The sequence below is a fragment of the Haplochromis burtoni genome, unplaced genomic scaffold (genome assembly GCF_018398535.1).
Source record: "Haplochromis burtoni strain Fernald_Lab_line unplaced genomic scaffold, NCSU_Asbu1 Contig_4, whole genome shotgun sequence".
NCBI classification, from domain to species: Eukaryota; Metazoa; Chordata; class Actinopteri; order Cichliformes; family Cichlidae; genus Haplochromis; species Haplochromis burtoni.
Window position 1 is genome coordinate 3,418,813 of NW_024582365.1, and position 17,995 is coordinate 3,436,807.

The 17,995-nt window shown below is 41.0% G+C and overlaps 1 protein-coding gene across 5 annotated transcripts; it reads left to right on the top strand.

Moving 5' to 3' along the window:
• The first annotated feature begins 9 nt into the window (after nucleotides 1-9).
• Nucleotides 10-17,684, top strand: kcnk4a (potassium channel, subfamily K, member 4a). Of its 5 annotated transcripts, none has more exons than XM_042221310.1 (7): nucleotides 10-7,223; nucleotides 8,407-8,684; nucleotides 9,482-9,599; nucleotides 10,032-10,201; nucleotides 11,049-11,235; nucleotides 12,028-12,164; nucleotides 12,258-17,684. In XM_042221310.1, exons 2-7 carry the CDS (start codon nucleotides 8,496-8,498, stop codon nucleotides 13,329-13,331), a joined length of 1,875 nt encoding a protein of 624 aa, XP_042077244.1. In that variant the 5' UTR covers nucleotides 10-7,223; nucleotides 8,407-8,495; the 3' UTR covers nucleotides 13,332-17,684. The 5 variants fall into 5 exon arrangements, with proteins under 5 accessions (XP_042077244.1, XP_042077253.1, XP_042077247.1 ...); XM_042221319.1 differs by having other exon boundaries at nucleotides 10-7,213; XM_042221313.1 differs by having other exon boundaries at nucleotides 10-4,202; nucleotides 7,045-8,684.
• The last annotated feature ends 311 nt before the right edge of the window (nucleotides 17,685-17,995 follow it).

The following is a 17,995-nucleotide window of genomic DNA, read 5'->3' on the forward strand; positions in this document are numbered from 1 at the left end:
AAAAAAAAACACATTTTCAAATAGATTTAACATCCCAAGATATTAACAAAAAATAAAAAATCAGGTAGTAAGAATATACCTCCAAGTCCTTGGATCAAGTAGATCCAGATCAACTTTAAAGGTTAATTGGTTCAAACTTCGGTCAACACCCATGTCTGGTCCATAATTGCATATTTTAGTCTCTCTCATTCACTTTATAGGGGGAAGATGAAAATCTGTCATGATAAGTTGGGCAAATGTGATGACTTCCTGTCTCCAGCAGAGGGATCTCACTTACTTTAAGGACAAAGCTGTTAATACTTGTATTGTCACTACTTTTTGTTGTTTGTTTTGCTTTGTTTTGTTTTTTTCAGGTTTGAAGCTAATTTGTTTTACTTAGTGCAAACACACAGGCACCAATAGTTTAGAATTTATGTGAAATACAGAAACCAGAAACAAATGTTGATGCTTATCTGGTTGCTTTTAATTTAACAAGATCACCATGTGAGTCATGCGTCTGTTTGGTGGTTTACACCTTTTTTAAAAATATGCTTCTTATTCTAAACAGGGAAGAAATCATCACAGCCTTTAATATTTATCATAACAAAGGAAAATCAGGAGATATTCCATATAACTTGGTTGAATCGGTTGAAAGGGATGTGAATTTGATCCAGGACTAAAGTACTGCCTTAAATGTTCTTGTTTTTGCATACAGGTTTTTTGCAGACCTTTTGGAAACACCTGACTCACCCTGGCTTTACCATGAACCTGAATAATGGACAACAGCCGCTGCACAACAGACTCAAAGCAATTAAAACATTGAAACAAACACAGGAGCAGTTTAAAAAGCTGCAATCAGCTGTGGACTTCTTTACGTGTGTGTGCAGGTAACTAGACCTGCACTGACAGAATAAACACCTCCCCTGTGGATCCAAAAATGTTTTAATGGCCTCTAGTTTATCCACAAATTACCACATGGAGACTTTGCTGTCCATCACAATGGTGTCACTTTACACCCACCTGTATATTTAGGTACTGAGGTGGTGGTTTAGTGATGCTTGTTGATGTTTCTTGAACCACTTTTCCAAAGGGATTGTTTAGTTTTTCGTAACTCAGAATTAAGTTATGGGCCTAGCCCGTTCTTACTTTGCATGAAACGGTGCCTAGTTGGTGTTTTTCTAAACAAGCACTTGTCAAGATAAGTTTGTTTTTCAAAAGGGTCAAGCCAAGGAAGGCCTGTTGTGGCAAATATGTTTGAATCTTTAAACCATTTCAGGTGGCTTATTTTTGGACACTTGAATGTGTTTTCGTAGAGGGGAGGTGTTAGGAAAAAAATGTGTGAAAACATAGTGTGAGTGTATGAATTATTAGCTGTGAATTTGCACCTTTGTGTCCCTATCTTGGTGTTTCTGTTTGTCTCTGTGTGGGGGGGATAGAGAGAGACTGGGATAAGCTTGTCTATGACTCAGTGTAACCTGGATTGGTTTCCGCTCCATGTATGGTGATACACACTGCATTCCCACTCTCCTCCCTCTCCCGCTCTGCTTCTGTGTCTTACACTAAAGCACTCTCAGTAGTTACACAAAACAAAATTCCCATAAACTAAACATGTGAAGCTTTTCTTTGTTAGAATTAGATGAACTAAGCTGGTGTCTTATAATGAATAGCTTTTAATTTATTTGCTTTTTCCTCTTGCACATTTGTAGATAACATGTAAATCGTTTTGTAGTTGAGTTGGGAGAAATGTCAAGTTTGTTATGTACCCTAAAACAGCAGATTTTCACCATTGTGTTTACAGGATTTGATCTGGTAAAGGATAGGTTCTTAATTCTACTTAAAGTTATACTCACAGGTCCTCACGTACATTGAAGGAGTTGCATGTTGTAGTTAAGTTTGGTAAGGTTGGTACCAAAGGTTGGTATGACCCTTGAACAGACTCTGACTCTGTGGAATATTTACTCTAGACACTTGCAGCCATATTTCCAGAACTAATTCATAAAATTTTCTTTGTGTTGCGATAGCTACTTGCGTGCCAGCTGGCTGTGTGGATGCCAGTCAGTCAGAACAGTTCCTGGAGAGTTTCTGTTTTCTCTCGGCTCTTCTGTTTACCCCCTTGACATTTGGCTTAACAGACAAAATGACACCAACACCCATGCTAACTTGCATATTAGTATATCTTACTTGGCTGTAAACAGTAAACAGTTCATCCACAATAAGGTTCCCTTCTTGCCTTCAACAAAGCTCTCAGCACAGACGCTGGACCTCTGGGGTGTCCATGGTGTTTGGCACCAGGATGTTGACAGCAGATTATTTGAGTGGGGCTTCCATGGATCTCGATTTTTCTTGCATGTCCTGCGGCTTCTTAATTGGATTTAGATGTGGGAAATTTGGAAACTTTGCCATGCTCCTCGAGCTGCTAGAGAAGTCTTCTCAATGTAATAGGGATGGGCAACCATGTTAAGGGTGGTGTTAATGTGTCAAAGTAACACTCACGTGGCTGACAGGACCCAAAGTTTCCCTGGATAGCATTATAATCAGATAGTCAGGTTTATTCTTTTACCTTAGACCAACACTTTTTTTTCTGAAGATATATTCACACCCTTGACTCTCTGTTTGTATCAACTTTTAAGGAAGTTAGATAAAAGTGAATAATGCAACTTTGATAATAAATGATGATTGTGCCCTCCGTTATAAAATTTGTGGGTCAGAATGTTTGGGCCAAAAATGGACCAAAAATAAAGAAAATGCAGAATTATTATGTTGCAAGTACAGTACCTGCTGCAATCCACTAGAATGAATACATGAATTTTTACATTCTGGTGTGACCCACCACGTGAACATCCAAAGTTCATGTTTATAGGTTAGAAAATGTCCAGAGAAAGGTGAGCTTAAATCAAAAAGAAACAAAAGGAGGGAATTTCATTTACAAGTCCAGCTTCCAATTTTAATTTCAGCTTAGCCATTTATGAAATGCTTTGCTGTTAAGGACAGGAGGAAGTGGCCATTTATTTGGTTATATAGATAACAAGATATGAGTATTTAAAGTAAACTATATTAAAAACAGTGAATCTCTCCTTTAACCCTGGCTGTGCTTTCCTCCAGTGATTTTTAGTTTGCGTCACATTTGTATAAATGGAGCGATTTTTGTTTTTATGTTTACATTTTATTTAATGGTAGAGTACTTTTTGTTTGTAAAGTTGTGACACACACACGCAAACACCTCACCTCACTCTCAGCCGCCTTCATAACTCTGGGATCTGTAGTCTTTTGGCGCCGAGGTCTGACCCTGAGTGGGGAAACTTAAATTGTATTTGTTGCCTTGTTTTGGACACTTTTATGTGAATGTATCTGTGTTGTGTTTGTGATTAGAATAAAAGGTTTGCTTTTATTAAACCGCTGTCTCTCTGAGCGCTATGTTGGGCTGTGTGCTTTGTATTTCAAGGTCTGTTTAGTTAGCTGTGTGAGAGAATATTTTTGTTTTTACTGCTTGCCTACAATTAAGTCTAAATGAGTGCCACGGTCCAATGAAGAGAGCCTCAAAGTGTTTTTTAAGTGGAATATCTTGGTTAAATCACATAAGTATTTCCGCAATTACCAAAGTCCTCTCCCTTTGCCTTTCGGTCACGAATGTGTTGTTGACAAGGTGCTGAAAGCATACAAGAAGCAGACTTGAATCAAACACTTGAACTGAAGAGTTATTCTTTTCCAACTTTAGAGCCTGTGTTGTTTAATGATGCAATTCTGCCCTTAGTGAATGAAAAACTGTGTCTGCAGTAACTGACTGTGAAGAAACAAGTGTCTCTTTGCTTCTTAAAAAGACGGGAGAATGGCGAGATGAAGGAATCAGAGAGCCGAACCTCCCCGCCCCCACCCAGATCCAGCTCAGGAAACTCCGGGCCCTCTGCTCTTCCTCTGCGCTGACGGCACTTAATCACACTCGTAGCACTGTAATAGACTCCTCATCCACTCTCACGCCTTGCCCCTTTATCTTCCCCTTCTCCTCCTCCTCCTCATACAATCTGCTGTCCTCTGTCAGAGTGATGTAGAGTCACGAGAATGGGGAAACACCTTCCAAGGAGAAAACACACATGCACAAGTGCCTTCTCACAACACACACACATACACACACACACACACACACATGCACACAGAGCTCCTTCAGTGCTGAAGTGAAACAACTTGTGCTACATGAACTTGGACAGCAACATTTCTCCAAACTGAAGGTAAGATGTGCAGCAGTGTCTTTCAGGGGACGAACTGTGAGCTATAATGTTAGTGCTTTTTAAGGAGAGACTGGTCTGTTTATTTCAGGTTTGTCATTTAGTGTGTGGTTTAAAAGTCGGTTTACATGTATAGACTGTCACACTGATTTTAAAAAGAGATGATCAGTCCTCCTGCTCCAGCTTATGTGGTCTAAACGCTGACACTACAGACACAATAGTAATTTAACAGCAAAAGTCACTCTTGAGATTTATGCATCAGTGTTCCTGCATGTGCGTTTACTCTGTTTGCTAAGCATTTCATTGGAAATATTCTTTCTTAGATTTGTTGCCTCAAAGCAAAATGTCAGGCAGTTTATCTTTTTTTTTTTTTAATGCTGCTTCTCTAGCCCCAAACAGTCCTGTCATTATTTCTGTGGATCATTTTTTCCCAGAGCATGAAACCAGAGATCCAGAGTCGTACCCTGTGATCTCCTTCTGACGTCAGTGTTGGCTCACTTTAAAAAAGGGAAATTCTTTAGGGGGGTAATTACATCTAAAGGAGCTTTATATTCTCCTCACACTGTAAATTCTTTAGCAGATACTACAGTCTTACCCACAGACAATCCTATTCATCTCTGGAGGCTGATTCAGGTTTATGGGTGAGAAAACATCTTTGTTTCTCCAGCTGTGGCAGATACTTGTGTTGATAGATTGTCCTTTTTTGTGTTAATTTCATGCAGTACAAATAATACAGTCACCAAAGCCCCAGTGTCTTGTTAGCATCATCTTTGCTGTGTCCTTTTTTTAGGGTTTTACAGACTCCGCTGCTGTAGTTATTTTAATACAACCCAGTGATCACAAAATCTGGATTTTTTTCCCTTATATATATGTTTTCTTAAAAAAAGCTTTCCAAAGTGGCAACTCTTCTGTGTGACACAAACTAAAGCAGTGATAGCATCAGTGAATAAACACTCATATTTTATGTTAAACAAACTATGAATAAACACCCTGAAGTCTTTCAAACAAAGAAATGGACGGCATGTTTTTGTACAGTGTGATGTTATTAATGTTTTGGATCGGTTAAACCCTTGAGAGATACAACTCCTGACCCTGACAAAATGTACGAATTCTTATAAAACTCCGATAACAGAAAACCAAATAGACTTATTTTAGGACTATTAATACTTAGTCTCAGAAACTCCAGTAAGAGGTTTCTTTATGAACTACTTGATGATGAGAATTTATACTTGAATATTTTTACGGTGCAAAGTGTTGTTCATTTTATAGTGTGACAGAGGTCTCCAGCTTCACTAAAAGTTTCTAGTTTACATCTTGGATTTGTAAGTTTCATACTGCACCCTGTTTTCTAAACTCTCAAAATCCTTGCTATGTGTACATGTGTTAAACTGAGATTCAGGTGGAGCACACAGAAAAAGATGCACGTAGATTATCCTGCAAACTGGAGCTCAAACCTCCAAAGTTAACTAAATGTGTTTGAGTGGAGAAAGATATAAAGCGAGAATTTGTAGCTGTAAAAAGAGGATCTGCAGAAGTCGAAGTCAAAGCCGAAGTCATGACCAATCACATTCTGTAGTGCCTTGTTTCTTAAAGCTGTGAACCTGTGGGCTCAGTAGTGGGCAAGGTCATGCTATAACAGCATTTTTAAATTGGAAGTATTTGGATTATTTTTATTGTTGGTGAGAGACAGCATTTTTGAGTAGAGTTTGAGGACCAGTACTTTAGTTTAACCCTGTTTGGTTAGACTAGGGGTGTCAAACATAATGTCAAATAAATCAACCTGGCAAAGACTCCAATACTGGACAGCTTAGAAAATGTGGAGTGCATGGATTTTGAACTTTTTAACTATATTTTAAGTTTTACAGCTTTTCCTATTGCTTAAGACCCCGCATTGCCATCCATACAACACCAAAGTACAAGGAAATTAATTCATGAAAACCTTTTATTAATTAAGCAGCAAAACCTTTTCTATAACTTTACATGTTTACCATGTAGTTTAAGTGGTTCAACCCACTTCACATCAAAGTGAGCTGTATGTGGCCAATGATGTGAAGTAAGTTTGACATTCCTGGGTTGGATTTCTTTTATACACCTGCCTTACATGCAAACCGAAGAACAGCATGTACACATCTTGTTCCAGCTTTGTGCCTCTTTCCAAACAGCTCTGTGTATGATTTATTACCCCACCTGCAGCATTGTTTAATTTGGGATTAGATCACAGTCTGTCAGACGCATGCAGTCTCTTTCTCCGTCGCCCTCACTTCACATCTTAGCAAAATATAAAAATATGCCTGTGTAGGTTTAGACTGTGATAACTAATAATCTGCCAGTGCTGACGCCAGGGACAGAGATTTAGACTGTCCACACAAACCAAAGCCAGCAGTCCATTAGCGCAGAATGCTAACAGTTGGCCAAACTCTGGGAAATCTCAGAACACTGTCAAGGTCCACGTGGAGACGACCGGGGCCAGTCGACCCAAAGCATGAAGCTCCTAAATCCCAGTCCTGTTTTTCTGGGTATCCGACTCAAAGGTAAACACGGTTCAAAGTAGCCAAATGAAGATAAGACCTAACCATGTTTTCGATTAATGTCAAGATGTATGTTTGGAGTTCTGGCAAAGTGTAATCATTTGTGCACCCACTGGCAGGGTGGCCTGGTGTGTGTCAGTTTTTTCCAGATATTATGACAAACACCCTGCAATGAGAACATTTATTTAATGCCACCCATACCCTGCTGAAAAAGAATTGAGGAGATACGCCAGTTTGGAACTACTCTGATAGATTTACACTTTAGATACTTGATTGTTTTTGACCTGAACTAGTCTGTACTTCTGTGCACCTGAAAGTGTTCAAATGGCTTGAAGGGGAAGGAAATGGACACGCAATCATCCGTTCCTGAACCCTGACGTTGGAGGCGTCGCAGAGCGAGCAGAAGAGGAAGAAAAAGAAGGAGTTTCGATATTTCTCTATCAGCTGATTTCTAGAGTTTTAACATGGGATGAGCTCCTGACTCCAGTGAGTTAAGGTACTGTCTTTGTTATTTTTCTCAATTATAAAACATTCATTATCATGGAGACTACAGAAAGCATTTTGAATAGCTCCTTTCAATAGGACTATCGCTGTTGCTGTATTAGACTATGATCACGCTGGATGCATTTCTTAAAGCGCAGCACCTTTTTTCCATTTCAAAGAACCACATCTCGATTTGGGTTTAAGATATGGTTTGTTTTTAGGAGTGTCTCTTGTCACACTCCAAGTTAAACAAGTCCCAACGTCAGTAACATCTCACACTGCGTCAGTGGAAATGATCTTTGTCTAAGCAAAGTTGTCAGTCTACTGATTTTACCTGCCATCTTTCCTCAGTGTAACCTGAGGAAACAGCTGTGACTTGAAATTAGGGCTTATATTTATATTTATCTCATTTACTTTTTACATGTATGCTGGGAAAAAAAAAAATCCAGAATCAATTGGCAAGTAAATGTTGGTCTATGGTGTGTCATTTTCATCAGCTGGCCTTGTAACAGATTGCATGCTATTTCTCAAAGTGCAACATCATGAATGCTCTTTTGTGCCTCACCTTTTAATCTTACCTGAGGGCTTGAGAAACGAGGGCAAAAAAAAAAAAATCCAGTCTGTTTCATGCAAAAAGCTTTTAAAGAACAATTTTGTGATAAAATCTTGTATAACGTTGGGAAGTACCCACCGACACGAACATCTGAAGTCTTATAACACTGTAAACTTGAAAGAGGACGGCTTGTTTGTCACGTATACCTCTTACAATAGCTATCGCATCAGTGACAGCTCTGCTTTTGGACAATCTGGACTAGTTGAATGTTAATTAAAAGACCAGCGAGTCGCTCAGTGTACATGCAGTGTGACTTAAGGACCTTTAATGCAGAAAACGTTTTGTGCAACAGCTCTGAAACATCCACACTGTGTGCCAACAACCTGGATTCACTCAATCACCTGTCTAATAACAGTCATACAAATCAAGCCATGAAAGTCTCACTAAATTAAAGTGCTTGTCATTATTTTCCACCATGTTAGTAGTTTGTCACGTTTGGTGTCAGTGACTCTCAGGTTTGGGCCTGATGCACAGATGTCTTCCAAGAACACTTGTGGTGCTTTTTATTTTTATTTTTTATAAAAGATATTTCCGTGCTTGCATATGTAGCACCTCTCTAAAGGAACTTCCTGTTTATGGCCAGTTGTATCCTGACTGAGATCCCAACCAGATCTGGACCTGTGAGCTGAGACCCTTTAACCCTGGAGGGGCAGGGAGAAAGGCGGGGAGAAAATGCGGTGCACTACCCTCACCACCCTGCTGGTGGGAGTCATGTTGTACCTGGTGATGGGAGCATTTGTTTTTGTCACCCTGGAAAAGCCCACAGAGACCTTGGCACATGAAAAGCTGCTTGCAACCAAGAAAGAATTCCTCATGAAAAACTACTGCGTCACCGAGTCGGACTTTCACGAGCTTGTACAGGTATCAGTGGACACAGTACGTCACTATTATCCCACTCACACTCTGAAGCAGCTTTAAAATATGGTTTATTTACGGTGGCCCTGAGAGGCCAAATGGACTGCAACTTAAGTAAACACCAGCAATAAGAAAAATGCTGCAAAAGCTCACAAAACACAACGGAATTAGGAAAAACGGCAACGGAATTAGGAAAAAACAAAACAGAAATATCTGGGGTCATATCACCTGTGTGGGATAGGTGGTCAAAGTAAGTAGCACTGAAGTATTTATATTTTTTAGGCTTACTCGATTTGTTTCCATGTAAATGAAGTTATGTCAGCACAGTTGAGCTGTTTTAAAGTGCACACTGTTTAACATTAGTGAGTAAATATTTAGAAGTGTGCCGTCAGAAGGCCGAAGCTTCCAGTCGGTATTAGATTAACAGCAAATTAAAGATGCTGAATGTAAATGTAAATAACCAAATTGCTGTAGTAACATTATCGCTCAAACCAGATGGGCTTTTGTAACTTGAATGTTTTAATTTGAAATTGAGCTTCACAAAGTCTGAATTCGAGTGGAACATAATCCTCCAGACTACATGTATTTTTCTTAATCTCACATTAAACAAGGTGTTAAAACACGTCCTTTTAACCATCTTTAAGTTCCTACTGTTTACCACGTGCTGCTTTTATTTTCCAGATTTTACTTAATATCGTTCTTTATGTACGCTACGAGGTCCATGCATTATAAATACACCCATAATGTGAGTAAATAAAATGAACAAATAGATAAAACTTGGATGAAAAATTAAATTCCTTCAGGGTTTGATGTCTGCAGTCGAGGCAGGCCTGAATGTGAGCAGAGTTCCTGCCAACTTGACCACCCGCTGGGACATCGCGTCTGCCTGCTTCTTCTGTGGCACCATCATCACCACCATAGGTAAGTGACAGAGCTCACCTGCAGGGGAAACATTGCTCTCTGAGTGACAAAATGATCCACCTGATGCACTGTTGAGATTCTCTTTTCTGAGAAAGTGTTACCTGCATTATTTTCACTGAAGCATTTAAATGTAGTTTGGTATCATCTAAATTTGCAAGGATTTAGCCTGCAGGTGTTTTTATGGCTTGATAAATGTCACACTAGAGCTTATTTATGTCCTTGTTTCAAAGACACGCTACTTAAAATGTGATCAAACTGTAGCTTTATTTTTCTGGTCAACAAAGTATTCATGAATTGTAGAGTCACAGCTGATGAATATTTTCTAATACGCCCTACTAATTAAAATAATTACACAAGGTCCCTCTTTAAATTGTTTGTGCATGTCAGCTTTTATAACTAGCGTCATGTCTTTTTGATTAATCCTTCAAACAGGCTTTGGGAACCTCTCACCTCGGACGCCTTACGGCCAGTTGTTCTGCGTGTGCTACGCTTTGGTTGGCATCCCCATGTTTGGCATACTTCTCGCTGGAGTGGGCGACCACATGGGCACGGTGCTGCGGAGAGCTGTGGCCAAGATTGAGACCCTCTTCCTGGTGAGAATGGTCTGTCCTGCCCATCAGCCAAAACTTAGGAGTAAACAGCTTTAAACCTACAAGGCACAGACTTCTTATCAGTGCTCTACGCAGTAAACTGTTTGGTTCTCTCTAAGTTGCAAGTTAGAACCATGCAAGAACCAAATGTCTGGGCTCAGCCTTACAGATAAAGTGAAGAGCTTGGTCACTTGGTAGAAGCTCAGAATAGAGTCCTTAACATCGAAAGGAGCCAGTTTGGGCATCTGATTTTGGCAGCTCCTAAATGAGCTGCTTTGTACATGTCCGACTAGGCAGGGAACCCAGGCAGAGATTATGTTTGTCAGTTGGGCTGCAGAGTCCTACCAGAAAAGCTGAACTACTAAATAAAGCTGTTCTTGGAACCTTATTTCTCCACAAAAAATAAAATAAAAATCACAAAAACTGTCTTTGTAAGTGAATTTTCATATAAAACCCGCATTAGAGTCAGATCAGCTGAATCAGCACTTTAGCCACAGCTTAGAGCAACCGGACAGCAGCCTTATTCAAGAGTATCATGGTCACCATAGTCAAGTCATGTTGTACTTGTTTATTCTTTCAGGACTTTTCAAACAGATGGGTATTAAAGCTGCCCCACTGTTACATCTTCAGTCCATGACTTTAGTATAAAGAAAGAAAATAATCCTGAGATGCAGACATGTGATGAAGATGCCAGTGTGGACCAATAAAAAGCTGACAAATCTCAACATTCAGCCTGAATCCAGACAATTCTTTTTCCTTTTTGGTTTAATCTAGTTTAATTCTTGCACTTTTTTGTTACATGTGTGTTGATCTTGATTTATTCTGCATCTGTATTGGCTTCTATCTTTCTCTCTGATAGAAACGCAAGGTCAGGCCCACGACTGTGCGTGTGACCTCAGCAGTTCTCTCCATCCTAATTGGCTGTCTGATCTTCCTCGCTGTGCCGACGGTCGTGTTTCAGAAAGTGGAAAACTGGAAGTTCTTGGAGTCGCTCTATTTTGTGGTCATCACGCTCACCACTGTTGGCTTTGGAGACTATGTACCAGGTACAGACCAAACACACACACATTTTAATCAATATGGACAACAAGTTGATGGTTGTTCGTTTTTTTACCTGGTGAAGTTGTAGCAACATACGCTGAACATGTAACCTGGTCTAGAGCAGATTATGTTCAGTGTTTCAGTTTAATGGTGGTGTTATGGGCATTTTCACAGATCCTTTTCCAAATGACAGTCTGTAAGTGTGATCCTCTGCTGAGGGAGTGCTTTTTAGCCCTCTGCCTTGAAAGTCTAATGGGGTATTCTCGTCACCTGGGCGGTGTGGACACCGAAGTTTGTGAATGCGATACCTCAAGTTAGATGATGTAGGCATTTCAAATTGATATCATAGTTGTATTGACGGAACAAATTTGAATAACAGGGCAAGTTTTCTGAAAAAAATGTGAATGCAATAACTTCAGAACGCCGCGACCTAGGCACCTCCGTGCCCTTTTATATGAAACCTCTAATTAACACAAATATGAATTGTTTTTCTGCTCTTTTCTTCGTCATTCTCATGATAAACTGCATATATTTGGGTTGTGGTCTGTTTCTGTCAGAGGTCAAACAGCCTGAACATATCACTCACTCACAATTTATATGACATTTATATACAAATAACCCAAAAACGAGGTTTATCTATCCACCCACAAAGTTACAGTTGTAGTCTCCCCCCCGCTGAGGTTTGATTAATGATGAATGGTCAACTTTGTACAGGACTGCCTCTTTCTGTCATTTCTGTTCTGTGAGGTTCACTGGAACATCACATTAAAAATTAAATCAACTTTCTCTGCATGGAGTTGGAGGTACTGAAGACAACAGCTTCTTCAAGCTTCTGGTGTTGTTGTGGATCGTGTTTGGTCTTGCCTACTTTGCCTCCATCCTCACCATGATAGGCAACTGGCTGAGGGTGCTGTCTAAAAGGACTCGTGCTGAGGTGGGAGACTCCAGAAATGTTATCTGAGAGACACCTAAACTTGTGTCAGTTCTTCTATGTTGTAAAGCTAATGTTAACCTGTGTCCCTGTCAGATGGAGGAGCTGAGGGCCCACGCAACAGACTGGACGCAGAGCATGTCCAAGGATTTCCGCATCCCAAATCCTCTGGAATTTAATGACCCCTTCCTCCTGCAGCGGCGGCGCTGGAAACGCAGCGAGCGCCGACGCATCCGCCGGGGAGCCCAGGGTACACTGGGATACTGGGTGCGAGGGGGACCTGAGAATGGACATCTGTCAAGTCACTGGGCTGGCCTGTCGAGCTCCATGAGTGAACTGCAGGACAATTCGTCCGGGGTGAGGGGAACTAACTCAAAGGCACAGGTGAGTCCAGCTGGAGGGGGAACGGTCCCCATATCAGCAGCAGGGTACAGGGCTGACCCTGCTGGGGTTCTGCAAGGGCAGGGCAGGTCATTTCCTCACCACCTGTCCCGCTCATTCTCCGTCCCCGTAACCCGCTCCGGTTCACAGCTGGATGTTGTAGGGGCACGTATGCAGGAAGGGTCACTCTCCGGATCAGAGTCTGCATTCGACTCCAGGTCAGATGGCTCCTCAGTCTCCTTCTCCTACATGGCACCCCACAAGTTCCAGCCGTGCCAAACCATCGGCAGCATGGAGGAGGGATCAGTAAGACTCGCACATATGGACACATCAGAGAGGAAAGATGAACAGATTCCAGCAGAGAACTATGAATCTGCACCAAACAATAGCCACAATCAGGCACCTGACCCTAGTCCTTCTTCTCGCTCCTCCCCTGTGCCCACATCCCTACCCGAAGTCCTCCTTCCCTCCCCTGACATCACCACAGCCCCCTCACCAAGCTGCCAGCTGCTCGACTTCTTCGGCGAGAACTTGGCGTACATTGACGAGTCCTCAGACACCCTGAGCGACCGCCCCCAGTCCACGAGCGAGGAGAAGAGGAGACGGCCCCGAAAGCCTAAGAAGAAGAGCATGAGGAGACAGCTATCACACAGGTGGAGCTCGCTGCAGGTGAGGAGGCCCAGCAGTGACATGCAGCCACCATCCCATCCTCCAACACCACCTCCAGCATCCTCTCTTTCAGACCTGTCTCTACCTGAGAACCAGACAGATGCAGCTCCTGCACTCTGACAAAAACCAGATGTGACAGCCGACATCACAGCTGTGGTTCTACACTGCTGCTAGCTAGAAGAAGCACGCCTCATGAATGCAGCTGTTGTTCTGGGGTTTTTTTCTTTTCTTTTTTTTGGTGTTTATAGTTAGCCTCACAAAACCACCTCACCAATATTGCTTTGTTTCTTTTGTGTGACTAAAACGATATAAGCTGGGTTTGAGTTTCCAGGACGCTCTGACAAAGAGATAAATCTGCCTTTCAGTGAGGCTAATCGTGCAACTTTAAGTGGACCGCTCCTCTCATAAACAAGGTTCGGGACTGAGTGAGTCACATCATTACCAAGATGTCATTAAACATAATTATCTGCTTTGTTTTGAGCTGCTGAGCTCAGTGGATTCTCGGCACTGACTTGACATTAAATCTGAGATTTAATCTGGCTTTGTGAGGCTAACTTTTGAGGAGCGACTATAAGCTTTAAATTCAGTGCAGGGTTTACACACAGCAATTTACAGAAGCTGTCGGCTGCCTCGCCTGAAAAAAGACCACTTCCGTTAACATAAGAAAAAAATCTTTTTATGAAATGCAGCCTTAAAAGGGAAAGACATCCGGGGATGTGTTTTGAACAGTAAACGACATGTATTTAAAGTGTGTGAGGTCGTCATGTGCTAACTAAATTGATCAAAAGACAAGATGCGCCAGGATCTGGGTGGCTTACCACCACGAAAATTCCCGGGTGAAAACCCTGCCGTGGGTGGAAAACCAAAACCACAACAACAGCGCATCCGATTCAGAGCACGGCAGGGCCATGACTCTTCATCAGAACTGCACCATTGCACCATGGTGTGCTGTCATTCAGGTCCTTAAGTTATCAGTCGTTTTAGGGATGATGGAAAGTGATTACTAAAGGATCTTCTGACTATTTTGTGTTTAAAAAGGGTTATAAAAGAAAATCAGATGATTAAACCTGATACAGTCACACCAAAGTTATTTAAGTTAAGTTTGTGCTGCGTACCAACTTTGCAATCAAGTGTCCTTAAATCACTGTTGGTAATATTCTGCTTGTGTCCACTTTTCCACTTAACAGCTACAGTTTTTAGGTTTAATTCTTTTTCTGAACAATAACAAGTTTTGTATCCTGTGTAATAACCTTTCATGTCCCATTTTTTTGCCAGTTGATATCTCAGATGTATCTTACAGTGACGCATTAAAGAGACCTTTATTACACACTGTTACCAGACATTAAGTCTTTATCCTGTAACTGTGGAGTTTTCTTTCACTTTTAATGTCACTAAACTTTTTACACTTGGGTCTTCTACTTTATTAATCACAAATTTGCAAATTAGAACATGTATTAATAAAACACTTAGTGGTTTAACACTAAAAGCCTCACAGGGACCCAGAGTGTGTTTTGGTGTCTGAAAGCGAAAGAGATAAACTCTACAGGGTGCCTTTACATTGTGCAGTGCCTACATTGCTCATACGGTGATATATACCCAGTTTTTCATTCTTATTATCACCGTGAATATTAGAAGTAAATATTTTCCATCCTGGCTTTTTTAGGTAGTGACAGGATGGTGAGATGATACTCAGCACATGGCTCTAGGCAGAATCACCACCCAGGCTACAGCAGTGAGGACACAGCCTCTGTACATATGTCAGGCAGGTGATCTATGGGCGTGCTGTAAAGTAGAAGTGCAGAAAAAAAAAAGATCCATATTTTTATTCTTGGAATCTGTTAGAAGAGCTTCATATAATTCACAGATTAAAATTATCTTATCGATTTTAAACTGTGCTTTGGTGCAGAACCCTCAGTTCATCCACCGTCTGAAACAAATCAGTTTTAGTTCATCTTCCTTTAAGACGACTTTCTTCTGATTGACCGCAGCTCACAAACAAAAGGTTTGAATATCGGGTGGGTGGGGCTTCCGTGTTCACACCACGAGCTGTGTGCCTGAGATGCTCTCAATGATGTCATACAAAACAGAGAGCAGAAGAAAACTGAGAATGAGGTTTTACAGAGTTAGTTCTACAGTAAATACACTGACCTCATTATTTTAAACTTTGGTCATGATCAATATGAGCGTGCAATTTAATTTACGAAGGACTGTATTTTTTAAACACACATTACATATGGACTGCGCTCTCATTCGCTTACATAATATATGTTAATTTCTTGTCTGTAAATCTCTAAAGGTTCATTATATTATATTCAGCACACGTTGCAGACAGAATAAGACAGGCACACAGTTGGCGCACTGTGCAGCAGCAGATGTGAAATGACCTGACCTGAAAGTCCTGAATGAACTCAGCTTTGGGTGAATGTGGGATAAATTGCCTCTTCCTGCTTACTCAGAAGCAGGAACTACTACACGAGGCTATCGTGGCATTTTGCCCTCCACCAGTGCCAAAATAAGTAACGGACAGAGTCTACACTCAAATTCAGGCTCCCACATATTCTGTCACTTGTTGACAGAAAGCTGGAAGTAGATGGCTCATAGTGGTGCGCTGACTACGAGCCATCAGCAGTAATGTCATTATGAGTCCTGAGTGATGACGGATGCTTTTTTAAATTATTTATTACTTTTTCTTTTTGTACAATAAAATGAAGGTGGACAGCAAGGATATTATTGGGCTTTATGCTAAATATGTACATAACTAAACATTAATTATGCACAGCATTGTGCAAAAGCCTTGAACTATCCCTTGTTTCTTTATATTTTGCTTCCAAGGGCCTGACCATTTTCAGAGAATAATTGTTTTTTAAGGTACTTGGTGTTTTCCTGACAGGCTGCTATTAACGTACTTTCTTCCCATGCCTCCAGTTGAGTTTATTAGAAATGCCAAAGATAACACAATTCGACAGGCGTAAGATGGGATTGTTACACCAGCAAGGTGATTCCAAAATATATCTCAGCAGTTTATCTTTGAGGAAAGAAAAATGATTTTTCTATCTACAGCCGATAAACAGTATCTGAACGCCATATTCTTAAGAAACAAAAACAAACAAAAAAACTGGCACAGGACAAGCAAGGTGTAGCTGGACCTTCAGTTGATCCATCTACTGGTCACTGAAGCCTCATCAGAAATGGTATCAGTGGAAGGATGGGCATCACATCTTCAAACATCTTTTTAAAAAACAAAACCCACAGGAAAGATAACATATTTTTTTAAAAGATCAACTTTTGCATATAAATACTTGAAAAATAAATTTCAACTACATTTAAAAAACAAAAAAACAACACAGCTAAAAGCCTGTTAAAGGCTGTATTTTCGTATGTGATTTAACCCTGTTTTTAAAAATTAGTCTTAGCCTAAGCCTAGTTTTAGACTAAATACTTTTTAATTGTAAGTCTTTGTATTAGTTGAGGATTTGTTTTAATCCAAGGGTGATAAAGTGTTGTGAAAGCTGTAGATTTAGTGATTACTTACAAGGGGAAAAAATAGCTACTAAATCTTTTCTTCTGTTTTATAAAATGTGGCCCACTTCACAAAAAACTCCTGTTGTAATAAATATGACTCCCACAGTCAACACCAGACAGACTGAAAGTCGAACTGAGCCACCCTGCTGTGCAGTTATTGAAAGAAAGCACAGAAACGACGCCCTCGTCTGTTAAAAACCAGAACAGCCAGGCCTCTGTGGGTTTGGCCTTACAGCTGTTTTGTCCCAGCAGGGCCTCAAGTACAGCTCTGCTCTCCAAGTTTGACTGCTCGACGAATATGGCTTCAATAACGCCGAGGCCACAGATCGGTATCTTCTGTTTACTCCTGTGTCTCGTTGCCGCTCTGCTGCTTGTATAACTCTATATTTTGTGTTTATGGTGCCCTGTTGCCCCGAGAGCTGCGTTTTAATTTAACTGGCAGGAATAAATAGGAATGACTTCAATCTAAAGTCTCGTCCAGACCTGTCATGTGAGCTCAGACCATAAGGTGCTTGTGTGAATGAATTACTTTTTTAACAGGCTCTCTTACTTTTTGGTCAGCACGGGGAGGGTGAGCGAGCGTTTCCAGAGCCAGAACCATTAATCATGGCATATTTTGCTGCATGGAGGCAAAAATAGCAGAATATATGAATGTAGGGGTGTGCTGCACTCACTCTTTTTCTATAGGTCAAAGGCAGGGTGTGTGTGTGTGCGCGCGTGTGTGTCAGTGGGTGCGTGTGGGCAGGGGTCGACATCCACAACAGACGTCCTTCTCAAGGACAGAGGGACTCAATGTGAGACGGAGCAAGGCGCTCTACCGTGGGATAAGTACAGGTTGGATTTAGCAAGGGGTAGTTAAGTGGAAAAGACTAACAGATGCTGGGGCTAGTTTACTCAGGGGGGAGGGAGGCTCACCACAGCTCGAGGACTGACACCCCAACACACACACACACACACACACACACACTCACTGCTGCTCAGAAAAGCAATTTTATTGTAATGCCTCTAGAACAGTTTGTATCTCTTTAAGCTACTTTCACAGCTGGGATTTAAACCACACTGCATTAAAGGACATTAAAGGATCAGTTCACCAAAAACAGCTCCGTGCAGCAGCATCCAGCCATGCAGGCAGTTTTGGGTTTTAGATGCTTGCTTTTGAGAAACTGGATGAATCAAGGGCCTTTGACTGTGCGATAATTCATTTCTTACACTATATATCTCTATTTATAAAGTGTAAATAAAAAAGCCGACTTCAGTTGGTT

Bases quoted from the DNA above. Each gene is read 5' to 3' on its own strand.
- kcnk4a (XM_042221305.1), top strand. From the start codon at position 8,496: ATGCGGTGCACTACCCTCACCACCCTGCTGGTGGGAGTCATGTTGTAC. The intron at 9,600-10,031 runs GTAAGTGACAGA...TCCTTCAAACAG, and splicing joins CACCATCATCACCACCATAG to GCTTTGGGAACCTCTCACCT. The intron at 10,202-11,048 runs GTCTGTCCTGCC...TCTCTCTGATAG, and splicing joins CCCTCTTCCTGGTGAGAATG to AAACGCAAGGTCAGGCCCAC.